Genomic DNA, 15005 nt, shown 5'->3' on the forward strand with positions numbered 1-15005 from the left:
TTTCATTCAGTCATCGGCACAACTGGTTGCGATTGGCTCGGCCTACCCACGAAATAATAGGGGCTGGCCCTTTCTTACAGCGCGGGCTCTCCTTGGCTGTTGTAGGCTGTGAAACGGACATGTAAGGTCCTATTAGGTCGACTTAGCTGTCAATTTAAAGATCAGAGTTCACCAGCCATTTTGAATACAAGATATTGTAGTTTACATCCAAACCGGAGATATTATGATTATAACGACATAAATTACACCTGACAGCAAATTTGAAATGATGCAGCAGCAGTAGGACCCTCTTGAAAATGAGATGATGCATCTCAATAGGCTATCCTTTAATAAATTCAGTCCCTGGGGATTTATTGATGGAATAATGTGTTTGAAGCCTCGTAGTAATCCAGCAATCCAAAAGTCCAAAGGTGATTGGGGTCAATTTTTGCACTGGTTTTTCTGACAGAGCCGCTGATTGTAATTATAGCCCGACTGATATATCTGCCGATTGTTTATAACAGCAGATATATGACTATTAAAAAAGAAACCTAGATCCTTCACTCATGTCATGGGTGTTGCATAGTTTGCCCACCAGAGGGCGACCAGCTGCAGCTCCCCTGTTAACTACACTGCGTCACCACCAAGAACACAATCAGCTGACCAGAGTTTAACTTACACGCAGCATTTAGAAACACGCAGAGGGCTGTGTGAGCGGTGAGTCCGTCTTTTGTCAAGTTAATTACATGCCTTTAATAATTATAATAAGAACAGACCCAGTCACTTCTCCTCTCCTGAAAACATTCATGACTTGCTAACCTTCCCGTTTTTTACTGCACTCTCCCGACTTTCTAGCAGCTCACAGCAGGTTAATGTTACGGTAGCTGAGTGTTGGAAGCTGCTGACAGACATAACTGTAGATTTATTTAACAGTGTGGCAGTTCTAGTAAACAGTCCACATTCGTTCATCACTTCTAAATATTCTCCAAAATCACATAACGTTACAGCAGCTCACGCTGCCCATTGCTAAATTAGCCACAAAGCTAATGGCGTGTTAATCAGTGGAGGAGCGCTAACGTCGTAATGAGCCGTTAAACTATAGTTTCTGACGTATTCTAAATATATCTGCAGCCGCCTGTCTGCAGTTAGTCGGCGTGTCTGAAATGATTAAACCAGAGCGGACATGTAAATAAACGTGAGCTGAACAAGAAAATAACATGGCTTCCTGTAGCTCCTCTTTGTGTGACGTTGTAGATGTGAAACGCTGTAGTCAGAGCCGTAACAGCTCTGGTTGTTGTTATAACATTAGTTAAATGAAATCTCAAAGTTGCAGGTCCTCATGGTAGAGTCATGTAGTATTAGATGCATTCAACAGCAGCTCACTGTATTATAGATGGCATGATTTATACCGATGGTGGTTCACGTAGCTTTGGTTAGAATTAAAGTGAGTGCTGGTAAAGGGATGAACTGGATGTGAATGTGCTACATTGAAATTATGGCAGATTATGTGTAAAGTGAAATACACATGTTTACTCTCTCTCTGTTTACAGATAGCAAATCTTTATTGATGTGCAATTGTTTACATGTTCACTTTTTGAGACTATAATCTATTTTATTAACAATCCATTTAGGAAAAGGTTTTATAGCCCACATACATACCAGCTTTCAATATCGGCCTGTTCTAAGTGTAGTTTATACATTAAAGGAGTCTACTATCCAAATCAAATCATTGTTAAAATCAAAATATCGCCTCATAAATCGGCTCTTTTTCACTTAACATTGGCATCGGCCCCCGAAAACCCACACTGGTCGGGATCTAATTGTAACCATTGTTGTGAGTGTATCTTCAAATGAATCACAAGAGTTTTAGTGGTGTACGAAACAGAGATGCTCACACGTCTGAGCTAGAGTCCAAAAAAGTCTCTCTCACGAGCGATGAGCACAAAGCAGGTAGAGCCCAAATGCAAGACACTAATAGCAGAGATACAGTTCCAGGGTTTTTAATCCAAAGCAAAAGGCAAGACAAAACTCACGGGCAGAGTGGAAACTGGCTACATCCAAAATGCAGAACGGGTAGTGCAGCAACTGGCAGAACACACATTATTCGACAATGACCGGACGGGGACTGAACAGAAAAAACAAACATATATACACCAGGGACTAACAAGCAAAGCGAGAGCAACACAGGTGACGGGGATCAAGGCTAACGAGACAGGCAGGCAGAGAGGCAACTGGGGGAACAAACATAACCTAGGTACTGGACACTAAACACAGACATAACCTAAGACACAGAACTAAGATGCAGAACTAAACCTAAGATACATGACAGGAAAGAATGTAAATGCAAATGAACCATGGAACAAACAAGGATAAACAGAAAACACGAGACAAACCCAAAAATAGAAAACATGGACCAACTGCTAAACTAATAACACAGCATGGATAAGGGAGACAAGAAATAGGACAACACAGACAACAGACTAGGATAACAGAAACTCAACTAACCAAAAACTTACAGAGTACTGAACTTAACGTAGCCGACGGACAGAATGGGACAGTCTTTGAGCAAGCAACCATGCAGCTTAAAACACTGCATAGCTATAAGGCAGAAACCTGTTTTTCACTTACACAGCACAACCATGTAATGTGCAATGCAATCACGAACTTAGTGTAAGTCAACACACACCCCAGACTGTCAAACCAGTGTAACAAAATCAAACTGTAACATTACATGATCAACAATAAATCTGTAACCTGATTGCAGCAAACAAACACTCGTTCCTCCTTTCATAACTAACGACAGTAGGAGTTAATCTCCCGTTAGCTTGCTTCTAAAACAAGCTAACGGGAGGCCGATGCTGAACTAAACATGTTCTCTGACCTATTTTGCGTTCAGCTCTTCTTTGTTTAGGCCTTGTTGTATGAAGCTTCAAAGCCAAGGTTTATGACGAATGGTGGAGCAGCTGCCGTTGTTTGTTGTCCTCTCACATGCGGCCGCGCGCAGCTGATACTACATGTTATGTAGGCAGGTTATAGGTTACGCAGGGAGGGGAATAACAGCAAGCTCATTAGACGTTTCTTAAAAATAAACATTGTTCACGAGTCCTGCACCTCGAGTCTGAGTCAAGTCTGAAGTCACTGTGTGTGCGACTTAAGTGTGACTCGAGTCCGAGTCCTACCAACATTCTTAGTTGGTTGCATCAGCACGTGATTTGGTCGCACCCCTTTTTTTTGGTACAGGAATTAATCAATGGCCGGGGGAAGTGGTCAGAGTTTTGGGTAATGCATCATTTCCAGCAAGTTTTGCCTTTCTTACTGTTGTCGTGCCACTTCCAAGAATCAAACTTAAAATGTGACCCGGTGACAAATACAGCCTGCCCCGTATATCGTTTTGCAGATATTAGCGGCCGATATAGGCTACTTGCAGTTAGGGATGCAGGTATTACCGGATTTCACTATTAACCGCGCTTTAAAACGTCACGGTTAATTAATCGCTACACCAAGCGTTTCTGTTGCACGGAACGAAATTGTGGCAACTGCATAAAACAAATTTACAGTAGCGGTGCACCAGCATAAGTGTCGTGCTTATCAGGGGCCACTGCACACTGGCTACACTATGGCAGAGGGGCCAAACTGTGAAGCTTTATTTCCACCAGAGAAACGGCTGAAGTCGGCAGTGCGTGAGCATTTCGGCTACACTCAGACTGACCAGGGCGTTACTGAAGATGACGGATCACCTGTTCAAAAGCGTGCCGTTAAAGGAGCGAATACATTAAACATTACATTACACTTGATGCAGCACCTGCGGGATCACCACCCAGCTTTGCACGCACAAGTAAAGGTAGGCCTAAATACATTAACGTAGCAAGTTGGTAGGGAATTAAATATAAACGTGTCACTTACAATGACAGCCCCGCTGCGATATGAAACCCATTATTTTCAATGGCTTGGTTTGTTGCTGCGTCGAGCAACGTGCACCGCACGGCGAGCTCGCGCGAGTGATGCGGTCAAAGCAGTAGAACTTTAGTGCTGAGCAGCTTCCACGCAGTGCAAGTTGCTTCTTTTCTGAAAGGGTCTTTATGGAAGACAGAACGTCGTCACCTCAAGACCTTCAGTCACTGAACATTTAACGTTACATCCTGTTGCCTCCTCTGGGCGGAGAAAATGTTGCCAGAAGTAAAACACTAACATACTTCAAGAGCTTATAGACTTTCAGACTGTAGGCTACCAATTAACTGCATTTCAGTTAACACTGCACTCAATTTCTTTCCATCCTTTTCAGTAAAATGTATGGATAAGCGTTGATGACAGTAACAGTTCAGTTTATTCTCCTTTGTAACAATTTCCCCTGGGGGATAAAAGTTAATATTCCTCTTATATTAATAATACTTACATATTATAGAAATATAATTGTTAATGTCATTACTAGTGTTGTGAAATTAATTAATGCATAATGTAGGAGCTCAGTCCAAGAGTGATCCAAGGAAAAAGTGGTCGCTACACATAATAATTGTAATAATCGTGAAACCGTGATTATTTCTCTGACAATAATCGTACCAACAAAATCTGTAATCGTTCCATCCCTACTTGCAGATATTTACATATTACTTGTTTGCTCCTTCTCCTTGTGTTGAGATATGGTATGAAACCATTGGAGGGAAGTGAAGACCCTTGTATCGGTACACTCGGCATCAGCCCTAATATTTTGTTAAAGCTTTTTAAAATATTGAAACAGATGTTTTGAAAATTTGAGACATTGAAAACAGCGTTAAAATACCTATCAGTCATCACAAAACACTTTACTGTAATTGGTGCTTGTGTAGTTTTTAAAACAGGGACGGATTCACAATACACCAGCAGCACCCACACAACCCACGCCTAATGTAAACAAGACTACTGAGCAGTATACTTTCTATATCCCAGTAAGCAAACAAAAAATACTCAGTTTGAGGTTCAATTCAAAAGTTCGCCAACGAAAATAAATCAAAGCGACGCCTCTCGTGTTTAATAGACAAGCTTAGTGATTCTCTGACGACACCAGAGTTCCCCGCAGCCTGGCTGTAACTCGGGACAGACTGGGCCTCTTTTGGACTTTTTCTCTTTTGGAGTTTGGTTTGAAATGCCGTTTCACAGATATTTCCTGAGCTGACTCGTGGCCGTGTGTGTGTGTATGACGCTGGCGCCGATTGCCACAATATGCTTACCTTACTACACGCACCTTTCTGTTGTGCAGTTTTCCTGTCCGTCAAAGCGGCGGATGGCACGACGATTTCACCAACCACCACCAAGTTACCCGCGGGTGGTGGGTGCTACTTTCATTCCCCGTGTGATACTAAAGTTTCTGTAGGGTCAGCTTCTGTCAAGCTTAAGGCCATTGTACAAAAACAAGTCAAGGTACAGTGTAATGTGCGAAGTTGATTCTTCATCTGCTTTATTCTTGGGTGTCATGTGACCAGAGTGTTTTCGCAGCCTTGGTGATTAGAAAATCTCGTTTTATCACATGGCGATAATATCACAAATGCAATTAATCGGTCAGCCCTAACTGCTAGTATGTTAATATACAAATTATTTTATTTTACTATGTGTATATAATAGTACATACAGCCCACCACTAGTATAAAATAAATTCCAGTTGGACAAAACAGCAGTTTCATGTTTTCAGTCATTAAATACTTGAGCAAGAAAAATGGTCTACTTAATTTGTTGATGTTACTATCTCATCAATAATCAGAACCATTCATACAGGAGGAGTTCAACATTTGAAAGTTTACTGTTGTAGTGTTTCTCAACGGGGGCAGTACTGCCCTACAGGGGGCGTTCGAGGTACAACAGGGGGCCCTGGAAGCAATATTTCAGAAAGGGGGCGCTTGTTGAGATGAAAGTTTAAAAGCGAGTTTACACCAAATATTCACAACAATAAGAGTTTAAACCTTCAACTACTTGCAAAAAACTGTGGTCTGCAACATTAAAACCTGCCAGTTTAGGACTACTCCACTGCGACCGGAGGAGACTGCTTGTATCGTAACTTTTGTCTTTTGTGTTTCTGTCAGCTGCTTGTGGCGCAGCTCCGTGCTGCCTTCATGGAAACGGGAAGTCAGAGTATCCGTGACACCGTGAATGCCTTTCTATCGCAGTGTTTACACATAAACAAGGGGGGTAATCCGCTGTCGGACTTCCCCTGAAGGCATCTTAGCATCCAGCAACACCAGCGAGTGCCGTGAGATTAATCAAGTGGATCCACATCGCGCTGTGAATCGCATTCTGTTTTGTGCCCAGGCGGTAACGTGACATGTCGAGTTTCAATTTTAGAATATGTAACGTTAAAAACTGAGGAGCCGTCTTGCTCCGTTTGGGACTGTGAGCTGCACTTTCTCTGAGCTGCTGAAGTTAAACTGTGTGGATTTGTGTTGAGATCTCTGCCTGATCACAGATGTTGCATAGGCTACCTGTCAGGGTACAACCCTCCCGTTTTTACCGTTCTATCCCGCAGTTAACCTGCTTAAATACATGAACATGAGCAGAAAACACGTTAAAACAGAGAAGCTAGCCTATTAAAGCCCAAGACTTATTAACTGAATTAAAATGAATTCATTCCTCATTTAGGTGCCACAATTACATTTAACTTGAAAGAGGAGGGAAGACTAAATCACGTGTGTTGACTCAGCAGGGATGATGATTAAATAAGCTGATCTACAGGAGAAACATATTATAAAGCAAGAAACAATCCCAGAGAACCTCACTGCATTTTATTCCGTTATATTTTTATTTATGAATTTTTGTGTTTCTCTCTATAAATAATAACGTTTCCACCATAAATTTGTGCAGAAAAGGCAGAAATCTGAGCAGAGTTTGTTAGTTTTTTACCAGAATGCAGGAAATTAAGTCTTTAATGCTCAAAATCTTATGGGGAAGGAACTTACTAATTAAATTTAATTATTATTCATATGTGCTTTTTGTTTTTATTAACAATAGTAACAACAATAAAAATAATAATCAATAATAATCAGAGCAAATAGCTAAAATCGTTTTTGATGGGGGGGCGGGGGGGGCAGTAAGGGACCTGGATAATGGATAGGGGGGCGGCGGGCCAAAAAAGGTTGAGAACCACTGCTGTAGTGCGTCAAACCATTTCTATGTCCCGCCCCATCCAGGCTGTGATTGGCATAAAATGGTAGCAAAGTTTTCAGATAATTTACTGTTGCTTTATAGACTTACTTTGGGTAGGCAGCGTCAGGGGGTGGGGGGTTATGTTAGGTAACGACTTCTGGGTTGGGCTAAGCCCCCAATGTCTTAAGAGCCTGTAAACGCCCCTGGCCCCCAGTACAGCTGCACGGTCTGCCAACGCCCCCGTCTCAGATCATTCAGAGATCAATAACGCAGGCAGACTGTTTGTCACGGTGATAAACTCCCCAAACAACAAGGAAATATAATGACTCTGCTTCATTTTTCACCATCATTGTTTGTTCTGCGCGTTCCCGACACAACTAGGCTGTATTGCGCAAGCGCCGCGCGGGAAAATCTCAGAACAAAGAAAAGAGAAACGCTCGTGAGTTTTTCTTTCAGCTTCCTCTCTTCAAGATGAAAACAGGAACCACGGAGACACTTTGGAAATCAAACCACGTGAACACAAACCCTGGAGCGGGTTTTCAGGCTCTGATCTCTAACAACAGAATGAACGGATGATACACGGACCCTCGAGACTCTTCCTCGTGTCTTTAGTCTCGTGATGAAGTCATGAACACTGACCTGAACATCGGTGCTATCAGAGCACGAGGCTGCTGTTTGGCTCCTGTGGTCCGGGTTCTGGTTCTCCATCGTCCTGCAGGTCTCCGCTGTGACTGGTGGACCGTGTTGTCCTGGACTGAGTCTGGATTCTGGTCTCGGAGCACTTCCGGATCCCGCGGAGCCTCCGCGTTCTCGCTGTGACGGCGCCCCGCCCCTTAGTTACTGTCGCTAAGGCCGTTTAGAAACATGGCTCCTTGATTTCAGGCAGAAGATGAAGTTTAGTTAGTTGGTTTCCTGAAACCAGCTGATCATATTTGATGTGTATGAGGGAGTGTGCTTCACACAGAGCAGAGTTTTAATGAAGCGCTTGTTATTATCACATCAGAGGCTCATGAAAATATCCTGCTGAAGCTTTTTGTACATCATGTTTTTACACAAAGACAGAAATAACTTGACTTTGAATTTATAAGAAGGCAGAATCATTAAGAGTTTGTCGTAGACAGCGTTTCACAAAGTTTCTAAAGTGTCCTCTAACTCAACAAGTCACTAAACTGCAGGATTGTTGAAGGGAGTCTGGGACTTTCTCCCCGGGCCACAAAGGAGTAGCTATATTACAGTTACTGTTTAAATGGTGAAATCAGATGAAACAGACAGTTTGTTCACAAACATCTGCTGCTTCTCTCGGCAGCTAAGAGAGTCCAAACACATCATTAACATCACAGTGAAGCTGTTTGTTCACTTAACAGGCCATCGTGTGTTTGTCCAGGTCGGCTCTCTATTCAAATGGGGATCAGCTGCTTGAAAAGGCGACTGATGCGCATTTTCACCTCTCTTCAGGTGATCAGCTTGAATAGGAGGCAGAGAGCTGAACATGTGGACATCAGCTGGCTATTCAGCTGCATTAATGAGCAGCCCAAACAGATGCAAACACAAAGCCACTGAAGGAAAAGTCGGCCACAACAGAAGTCAGTGTGGACTAAACTGTGGATCACTTTTCATTTGACACAAAATTAATTTAATGGCTGACAAGTTATGTTAAGAAATTACATAACAGGTTGATAACCTTAAAATAAAGTGTCTGTTTGCCAATAAAGACGAAAGAAGGAGAATAACTTTTGCACATAATGTTATTGGATCAGAATCAGCTTTAATGCCCATGCAAGGTACACATAGTAGAAATTTGACACCGGTCTCACATTGCTCTCAATGTACATACACAGAACAAGCTAAAACAAACAAAAGAAAGAAGGACAGGAAGTCAAGGTGAAATGCAAAATAAACCTATGTGCATTATACCTTAAAGTAGAGACTTTTCTACTTGCCACAGATAGGGAGACCTGCATATGGCGGATGGTTATTTTCTCCACCTGAACTGGAGGAACGAGCACAATCATCGGTTGGCATGTGCTGCTGTGCTCTGCGCAAAAGGGATGTGACGGCATGTCCCCATCATAAAACTGATGGAACTGTATGAGAAAGGTCTCTTGTTATCTGTTCTTTTTGTTTACTTTTTATTGTTTACTACAACATTTGTTTTATTGTTTACTAATGTTAGATGTCCTCAATACTCCTTATGTTTTACAACAGATTATAAAACAAAATATTCCGGAGAGAGTACGGCGCTCCATCTGGTGAGAAGACTTTGATGGATCTGGAAACAGCGGGTGGATAAATTCAACCAGGAGTATTGCAGCAATTGTGCTCAGATGGAAAGCCATAATGCCATAAAGAAGGAAGACAGACCACAGCTCCGGGTCTACGCAGACACAGATGTCTGCGTCTAAAGGCAATCTGATCAGCAATCCCACAGCATCACAGAAGCAGAACTTCCTGAAACACCTGGCAGAGGTGTACAGGAGGCGACAGGAGTGGGCACTCTGATTACGGTCCTATTTGCTGACAAGAGGCAACAGCACCAATAACTATGTTGAAAGTGCCACGAGACTTGTGAAGGACATGGTGCTTCATAGACTGAAGGCCTACGATGTCACACAATTATTTTACTCCATTGTCACAAGATTTGGGTCATATTGCATCCGTCGACTAACCGATTTGTCCAACGACAGAGTAGTCACCCTTCTGTCGAGGCCTCCCAAGTGTAGCGATGTGGAGTGGGGAAAGATTCTCCAGGTAATATTACCTTAGTTATCATGCATGGCATTAAGTAGTTATATAAAGCTTTATATGTGTATATATATATATATGAAGCTTTTCTATGGCATTGCTTCTGATGAGTGTCTTGCAGTTATTCTGTTCATTTAGTAAATCACGAGAAGTTGAATCCACTGATACGAAAAACAATGAGGGGTGTGTGTGTGTGTGTCCATACAGGGGGGATCACTCCAGATGACTGGTTTGAGACCTCTATTGTTAGAACCGATTTTCCGAGAGTCTCCCTGCATGTGTCAGCTGCAGGCGTGCTACTGTTGTATTTCTGTAGTGTTACAGTTCAATCCTCGTTCATAAAATATGACGCTCGGCAGACAGTGGACTTGTTCATGTGTGTGTTTGGTCACCTGCTGCTAAAACCGCCTCTTTTATGTGAACGCGCTCACGGCTGGATTGGGAAACCCTGGGTTGATTTACTGTGTTGATAACCAGCTTCGTGGTACCGCTTATCCCAATCGCGATTGTTAGGGTTACTTAAGCCAGATAACGAAAACATAACCTGGGTATGTTGAACTCGCTTCGTGGTACAGGCCCCAGGCATAGCACAATAAAGCACAGAGTTGTTGGAGAGACAGCTTGATAACATTGTTGGGCTCCTGAAAAGCAAGCTGCGACAGGACACAACCTTTATTGCACCAGCAAAATCATTTGTTTCCAATTTTCACTAGCTGAAAACAGACAGTGCTCTTCGGTCTGCACTGTTTTGCTTCGGAAAGACTACCCACATTGCTTCCAAGGTTCGTGCCACACCAAGAAGCTTCCTCCAAACTAGCACTGCAATAGGTGTACAACCCACTGCAGTGTCTCGGAGAAAGGCAGCTTTGGGGGAACGAAGAGTCCTTAGAACTGGCCGACCCCCAAAAAGCTCTAGAATAGAGCCCCCATACACCAAACAAGGGAGAGCAAGGGAGGGAGGTTTACCACACAGTTTGTCCTTCTGTGGTCAGGAAAACACTTCCGTAGGGAAAACACAATGATTGTTGTATTTGTATTAGTGAATAGGTATGTCATATGGAATTATATTTGTCTGTAGTAGTTGTATATATATATATATATCATATTTATAACCATAACAGCTTGTTGGTAGGCTACATCTTTTTTTATTGAATCGTTGTAATTGATCAGTTATTGTCAGGTTTAGTTTAAACAGAACCCAGAAGCAGACTAAGACAGGAGATCGTTCAAGAAGTTGACTGAACAGCAGCCGTGCACACGCAAGACAAGGTGGGGGGGCAGGGGGAATAGCTGCATGGCTGGCTTGAAGATAGGCTGGGCAGGCAGGAAGCGCGAGATCCTCCAGAGAAGCAGGCAGGTATGAGCACTCGGGTCGGCGTCCTTTCCAGGCTAGGAAATCGTAAGAACAGAGACTAGGTTAACCATCAGTTAACAGGAAACACAAGAAAAGCTTAAAGAGAATACGACGGAACAACTAGGCTGGATGCCGACTGAGACCTACGGTAACAATCCAGCGGAGACTGAGGAGAACTGCAGGGCTTATCAAGCAGCACAGATAAGCATGATACGAATCAGTCTGCTAGACAGGTGTGTCACCACCAGTCACGCCACCTGCCAAGGTAGACAGAAGGTAGAGCAGCAAAGAGAGAGAGAGAGAGAGAGGCAGAGCGACAGAAAAACCAAAACACACCAGCCAGCCTCACTCAGTCAAAAACTGAAAGTAACAGAACACAAACATCCACACACAGACCTTCCCAGCCTAGTCATAGCTGGGACGTTGGGACAGTTATATCCTATAAAAATGTTGTCTTTGTCTTAAGTATTTCTATCCATTTTTATGTACTCAAGTTCATTAATAAATATACATGTATGTATACCATTAAATATTGTGTGTGTGTATATATATATATATATATATCATATCTCTTTCACCCTCCAAGTGGCTGCCGTATCTAAGTGGCCTAAGTTACATTTTCACTGGATCTTCTTTGTTATCGACCTAATAAAAAACTTCATGTTAATGTTTTTTCTCAACCTATAGTGTTAATATGTGGACTGTATTTAGTAGAAATTATTAGGGTTTGACAATTTGAAGTTAAGCTTCCCAAAATATCAGAAGAGAAAACTCTTACTCTTACTTTAATTCAGCAAGGCTTGTGTAAGAAAAGTCATTCGGAGCCATTGGCAGAAAAAGCTGTTGAAAACAGAGCGTTCAGAACAGGAGGAAATTGGGGTTTTTGCTCACAGGGATTTCTTTTAAATACTTCAATCTCATTATTTGAAGCTTTGGCCACGTTTAACATGAACATACGACATAGTAGATAAGTCATAAAATATGGAAAAGCACAAAAGGTCTCCTTTAAAAGAAATCCCTGTGAATCCGGGTCTCACAACAAAGGCATGCGTCTTATCCACTGCTACCATATTATGTTGTCCAATTACCGATGTTTAGGCTTTTTTTATAAGGAGCAGCTTGCCAGGTTCAAGGTTAAGGAGTCTCTTTTCCCTAAACATCCATGGAGCACTGAGACACTGAGTAAAAATGTTATACACTCCTTTGCTCTGGGCCAGACGTTACTAGGTGGTAGATCTCTGGTCCAGCTGTGTATTTTTTCAAGCACTTCTGTTAATTCTCATTTAATAAATCAACCAAAGGACAACAGTTTGATGTAATTAATTTATTTGTTCAATTCTCCCCAAGGAAATTTCCACAACAGTAACTTGGCCAATGTTGTAATATCATGTTTGCAATCAATCCAATCTTGTGTTAACGTTTTGGGAATGCATTGTTTTTTTCAAGTTCGTTAATAATTATGTCTAATAACGTTGTACTTATATTACATAGTTCTGCACTGCCATTGGTCTGTGGTATTTGAAAATAGAGCCAAATAGTCTTTTTCATCTACTCCTGTATCTCCATATGATACTACATGTCTTACTATACATCCTTAGTTAAGCTGACTATACAGGTGCTGGTCATATAATTAGAATATCATCAAAAGTTGATTTATTTCAGTTGTTCCATTCAAAAAGTGAAACTTGTATAATGTATACATTCATTCCACACAGACTGATATATTTCAAGTGTTTTAATTTTGATGATTATAACTGACAACTAATGAAAACCCCCAAATCAGTATCTCACAAAATTTGAATATTGTGAAAAGGTTCAATATTGAAGACACCTGGTGCCACACTCTAATCAGCTAATTAACTCAAAACACCTGCAAAGGCCTTTAAATGGTCTCTCAGTCTAGTTCTGTAGGCTACACAATCATGGGGAAGACTGCTGACTTGACAGCTGTCCAAAAGACGTCCAAAAGACGTCCATTGACACCTTGCACAAGGAGGGCAAGACACAAAAGGTCATTGCTAAAGAGGCTGGCTGTTCACAGAGCTCTATGTCCAAGCACATTAATAGAGAGGCGAAGGGAAGGAAAAGATGTGGTAGAAAAAAGTGTACAAGCAATAGGGATAACCGCACCCTGGAGAGGATTGTGAAACAAAACCCATTCAAAAATGTGGGGGAGATTCACAAAGAGTGGACTGCAGCTGGAGTCAGTGCTTAAAGAACCACCACGCACAGACGTATGCAAGACATGGGTTTCAGCTGTTGCATTCCTTGTGTCAAGCCACTCTTGAACAAGACACAGCGTCAGAAGCGTCTCGCCTGGGCTAAAGACAAAAAGGACTGGACTGCTGCCGAGTGGTCCAAAGTTATGTTCTCTGATGAAAGTAAATTTTGCATTTCCTTTGGAAATCAAGGTCCCAGAGTCTGGAGGAAGAGAGGAGAGGCACAGAATCCACGTTGCTTGAAGTCCAGTGTGTCCAGTGTTTCCACAGTCAGTGATGGTTTGGGGTGCCATGTCATCTGCTGGTGTTGGTCCACTGTGTTTTCTGAGGTCCAAGGTCAACGCAGCCATCTACCAGGAAGTTTTAGAGCACTTCATGCTTCCTGCTGCTGATCAACTTTATGGAGATGCAGATTTCATTTTCCAACAGGACTTGGCACCTGCACACAGAGCCAAAGCTACCAGTACCTGGTTTAAGGACCATGGTATCCCTGTTCTTAATTGGCCAGCAAACTCGCCTGACCTTAACCCTATAGAAAATCTATGGGGTGTTGTGAAGAGGAAGATGCGATACGCCAGACCCAACAATGCAGAAGAGCTGAAGGCCACTATCAGAGCAACCAGGGCTCTCATAACACCTGAGCAGTGCCACAGACTGATGGACTCCATGCCACGCCGCATTGATGCAGTAATTCAGGCAAGGAGCCCCAACTAAGTACTGAGTGCTGTACATGCTCATACTTTTCATGTTCATACTTTTCAGTTATCCAACATTTCTAAAAACCCTTTTTTTGTATTTGTCTTAAGTAATATTCTAATTTTCAGAGATACTGAATTTGGGATTTTCATTAGTTGTATTAGTTGTTTTAATCATCACAATTAAATGAAATAAACATTTGAAATATATCAAATGAACGAATATAATATCCAAGTTTCACTTTTTGAATGGAATTACTGAAATAAATCAGCTTTTTGATGATATTCTAATTATATGACCAGCACCTGTATGCAAAACAAAACCAAACAAACAAAAAAACTGAAATTTTCAAATGCTCATATACTACAAACATCTTTCAAAACTTAAATCACTGTTGTTTCTGTCGATCAGTGAATTTCTTTTATTTAGTTTTACACATGGTAGGAATGTTATTTAGTACACATTTATTTGCATATGGATGAAGTAAAATGCGCTTGCATAAATGTTCAAATGTAAAGAATGCATTATCTGTTCTCTTAATGAAGCATATTCATTGAATAAAATCTGTTCTCATCTAACAAAACGGTATGTTAATTTCAATACTGTTCCACCGTCTACATACACAGAATTAAAATTCTGATTTCAATCCCAATACTTAATCTTAAAAACAATGATTTGATTTAGATGTCATGGCTTGAAAATGTACTATATGGTAGAAGTAAATTAATCAATCTTCTCTTGGATTTGGAGTCCACTACCTGCTGCTAGTGACCCTTAGAAAGTTCAGGGCATATATTATTAGACCAGGCAACAGTAAGATAACTCGGGTGTGAAAACATTTCTTGTTCTTCTTCTCCCACCTCCATCTTCTGATCCTTAAATTGCAATAATTCTGACTTCCCAAAACA

General features: G+C 41.6%; 2 protein-coding genes across 2 annotated transcripts in view; one reads left to right on the top strand and one right to left on the bottom strand.

Annotated features, from left to right (window-relative positions):
• LOC119912596 (zinc finger protein 721-like) overlaps window positions 1–15005 on the top strand; it is a 343224-nt gene that overhangs the window by 108429 nt on the left and 219790 nt on the right. The window lies entirely within an intron of this gene.
• Window positions 1–15005, bottom strand: part of LOC119912252 (zinc finger protein 271-like) — a 43508-nt gene that overhangs the window by 1766 nt on the left and 26737 nt on the right. The window contains exon 6 of the mRNA XM_038731346.1: window positions 7726–7923. Within this exon, the coding sequence (XP_038587274.1) occupies window positions 7726–7923 (198 nt within the window). The remainder of the gene's footprint in view (window positions 1–7725; window positions 7924–15005) is intronic.

The sequence above is a fragment of the Micropterus salmoides genome, unplaced genomic scaffold (assembly GCF_014851395.1).
Source record: "Micropterus salmoides isolate LMB-PRFRI ecotype aquatic unplaced genomic scaffold, ASM1485139v1 Ms_hic_scaffold_2, whole genome shotgun sequence".
Lineage (NCBI taxonomy): Eukaryota > Metazoa > Chordata > Actinopteri > Centrarchiformes > Centrarchidae > Micropterus > Micropterus salmoides.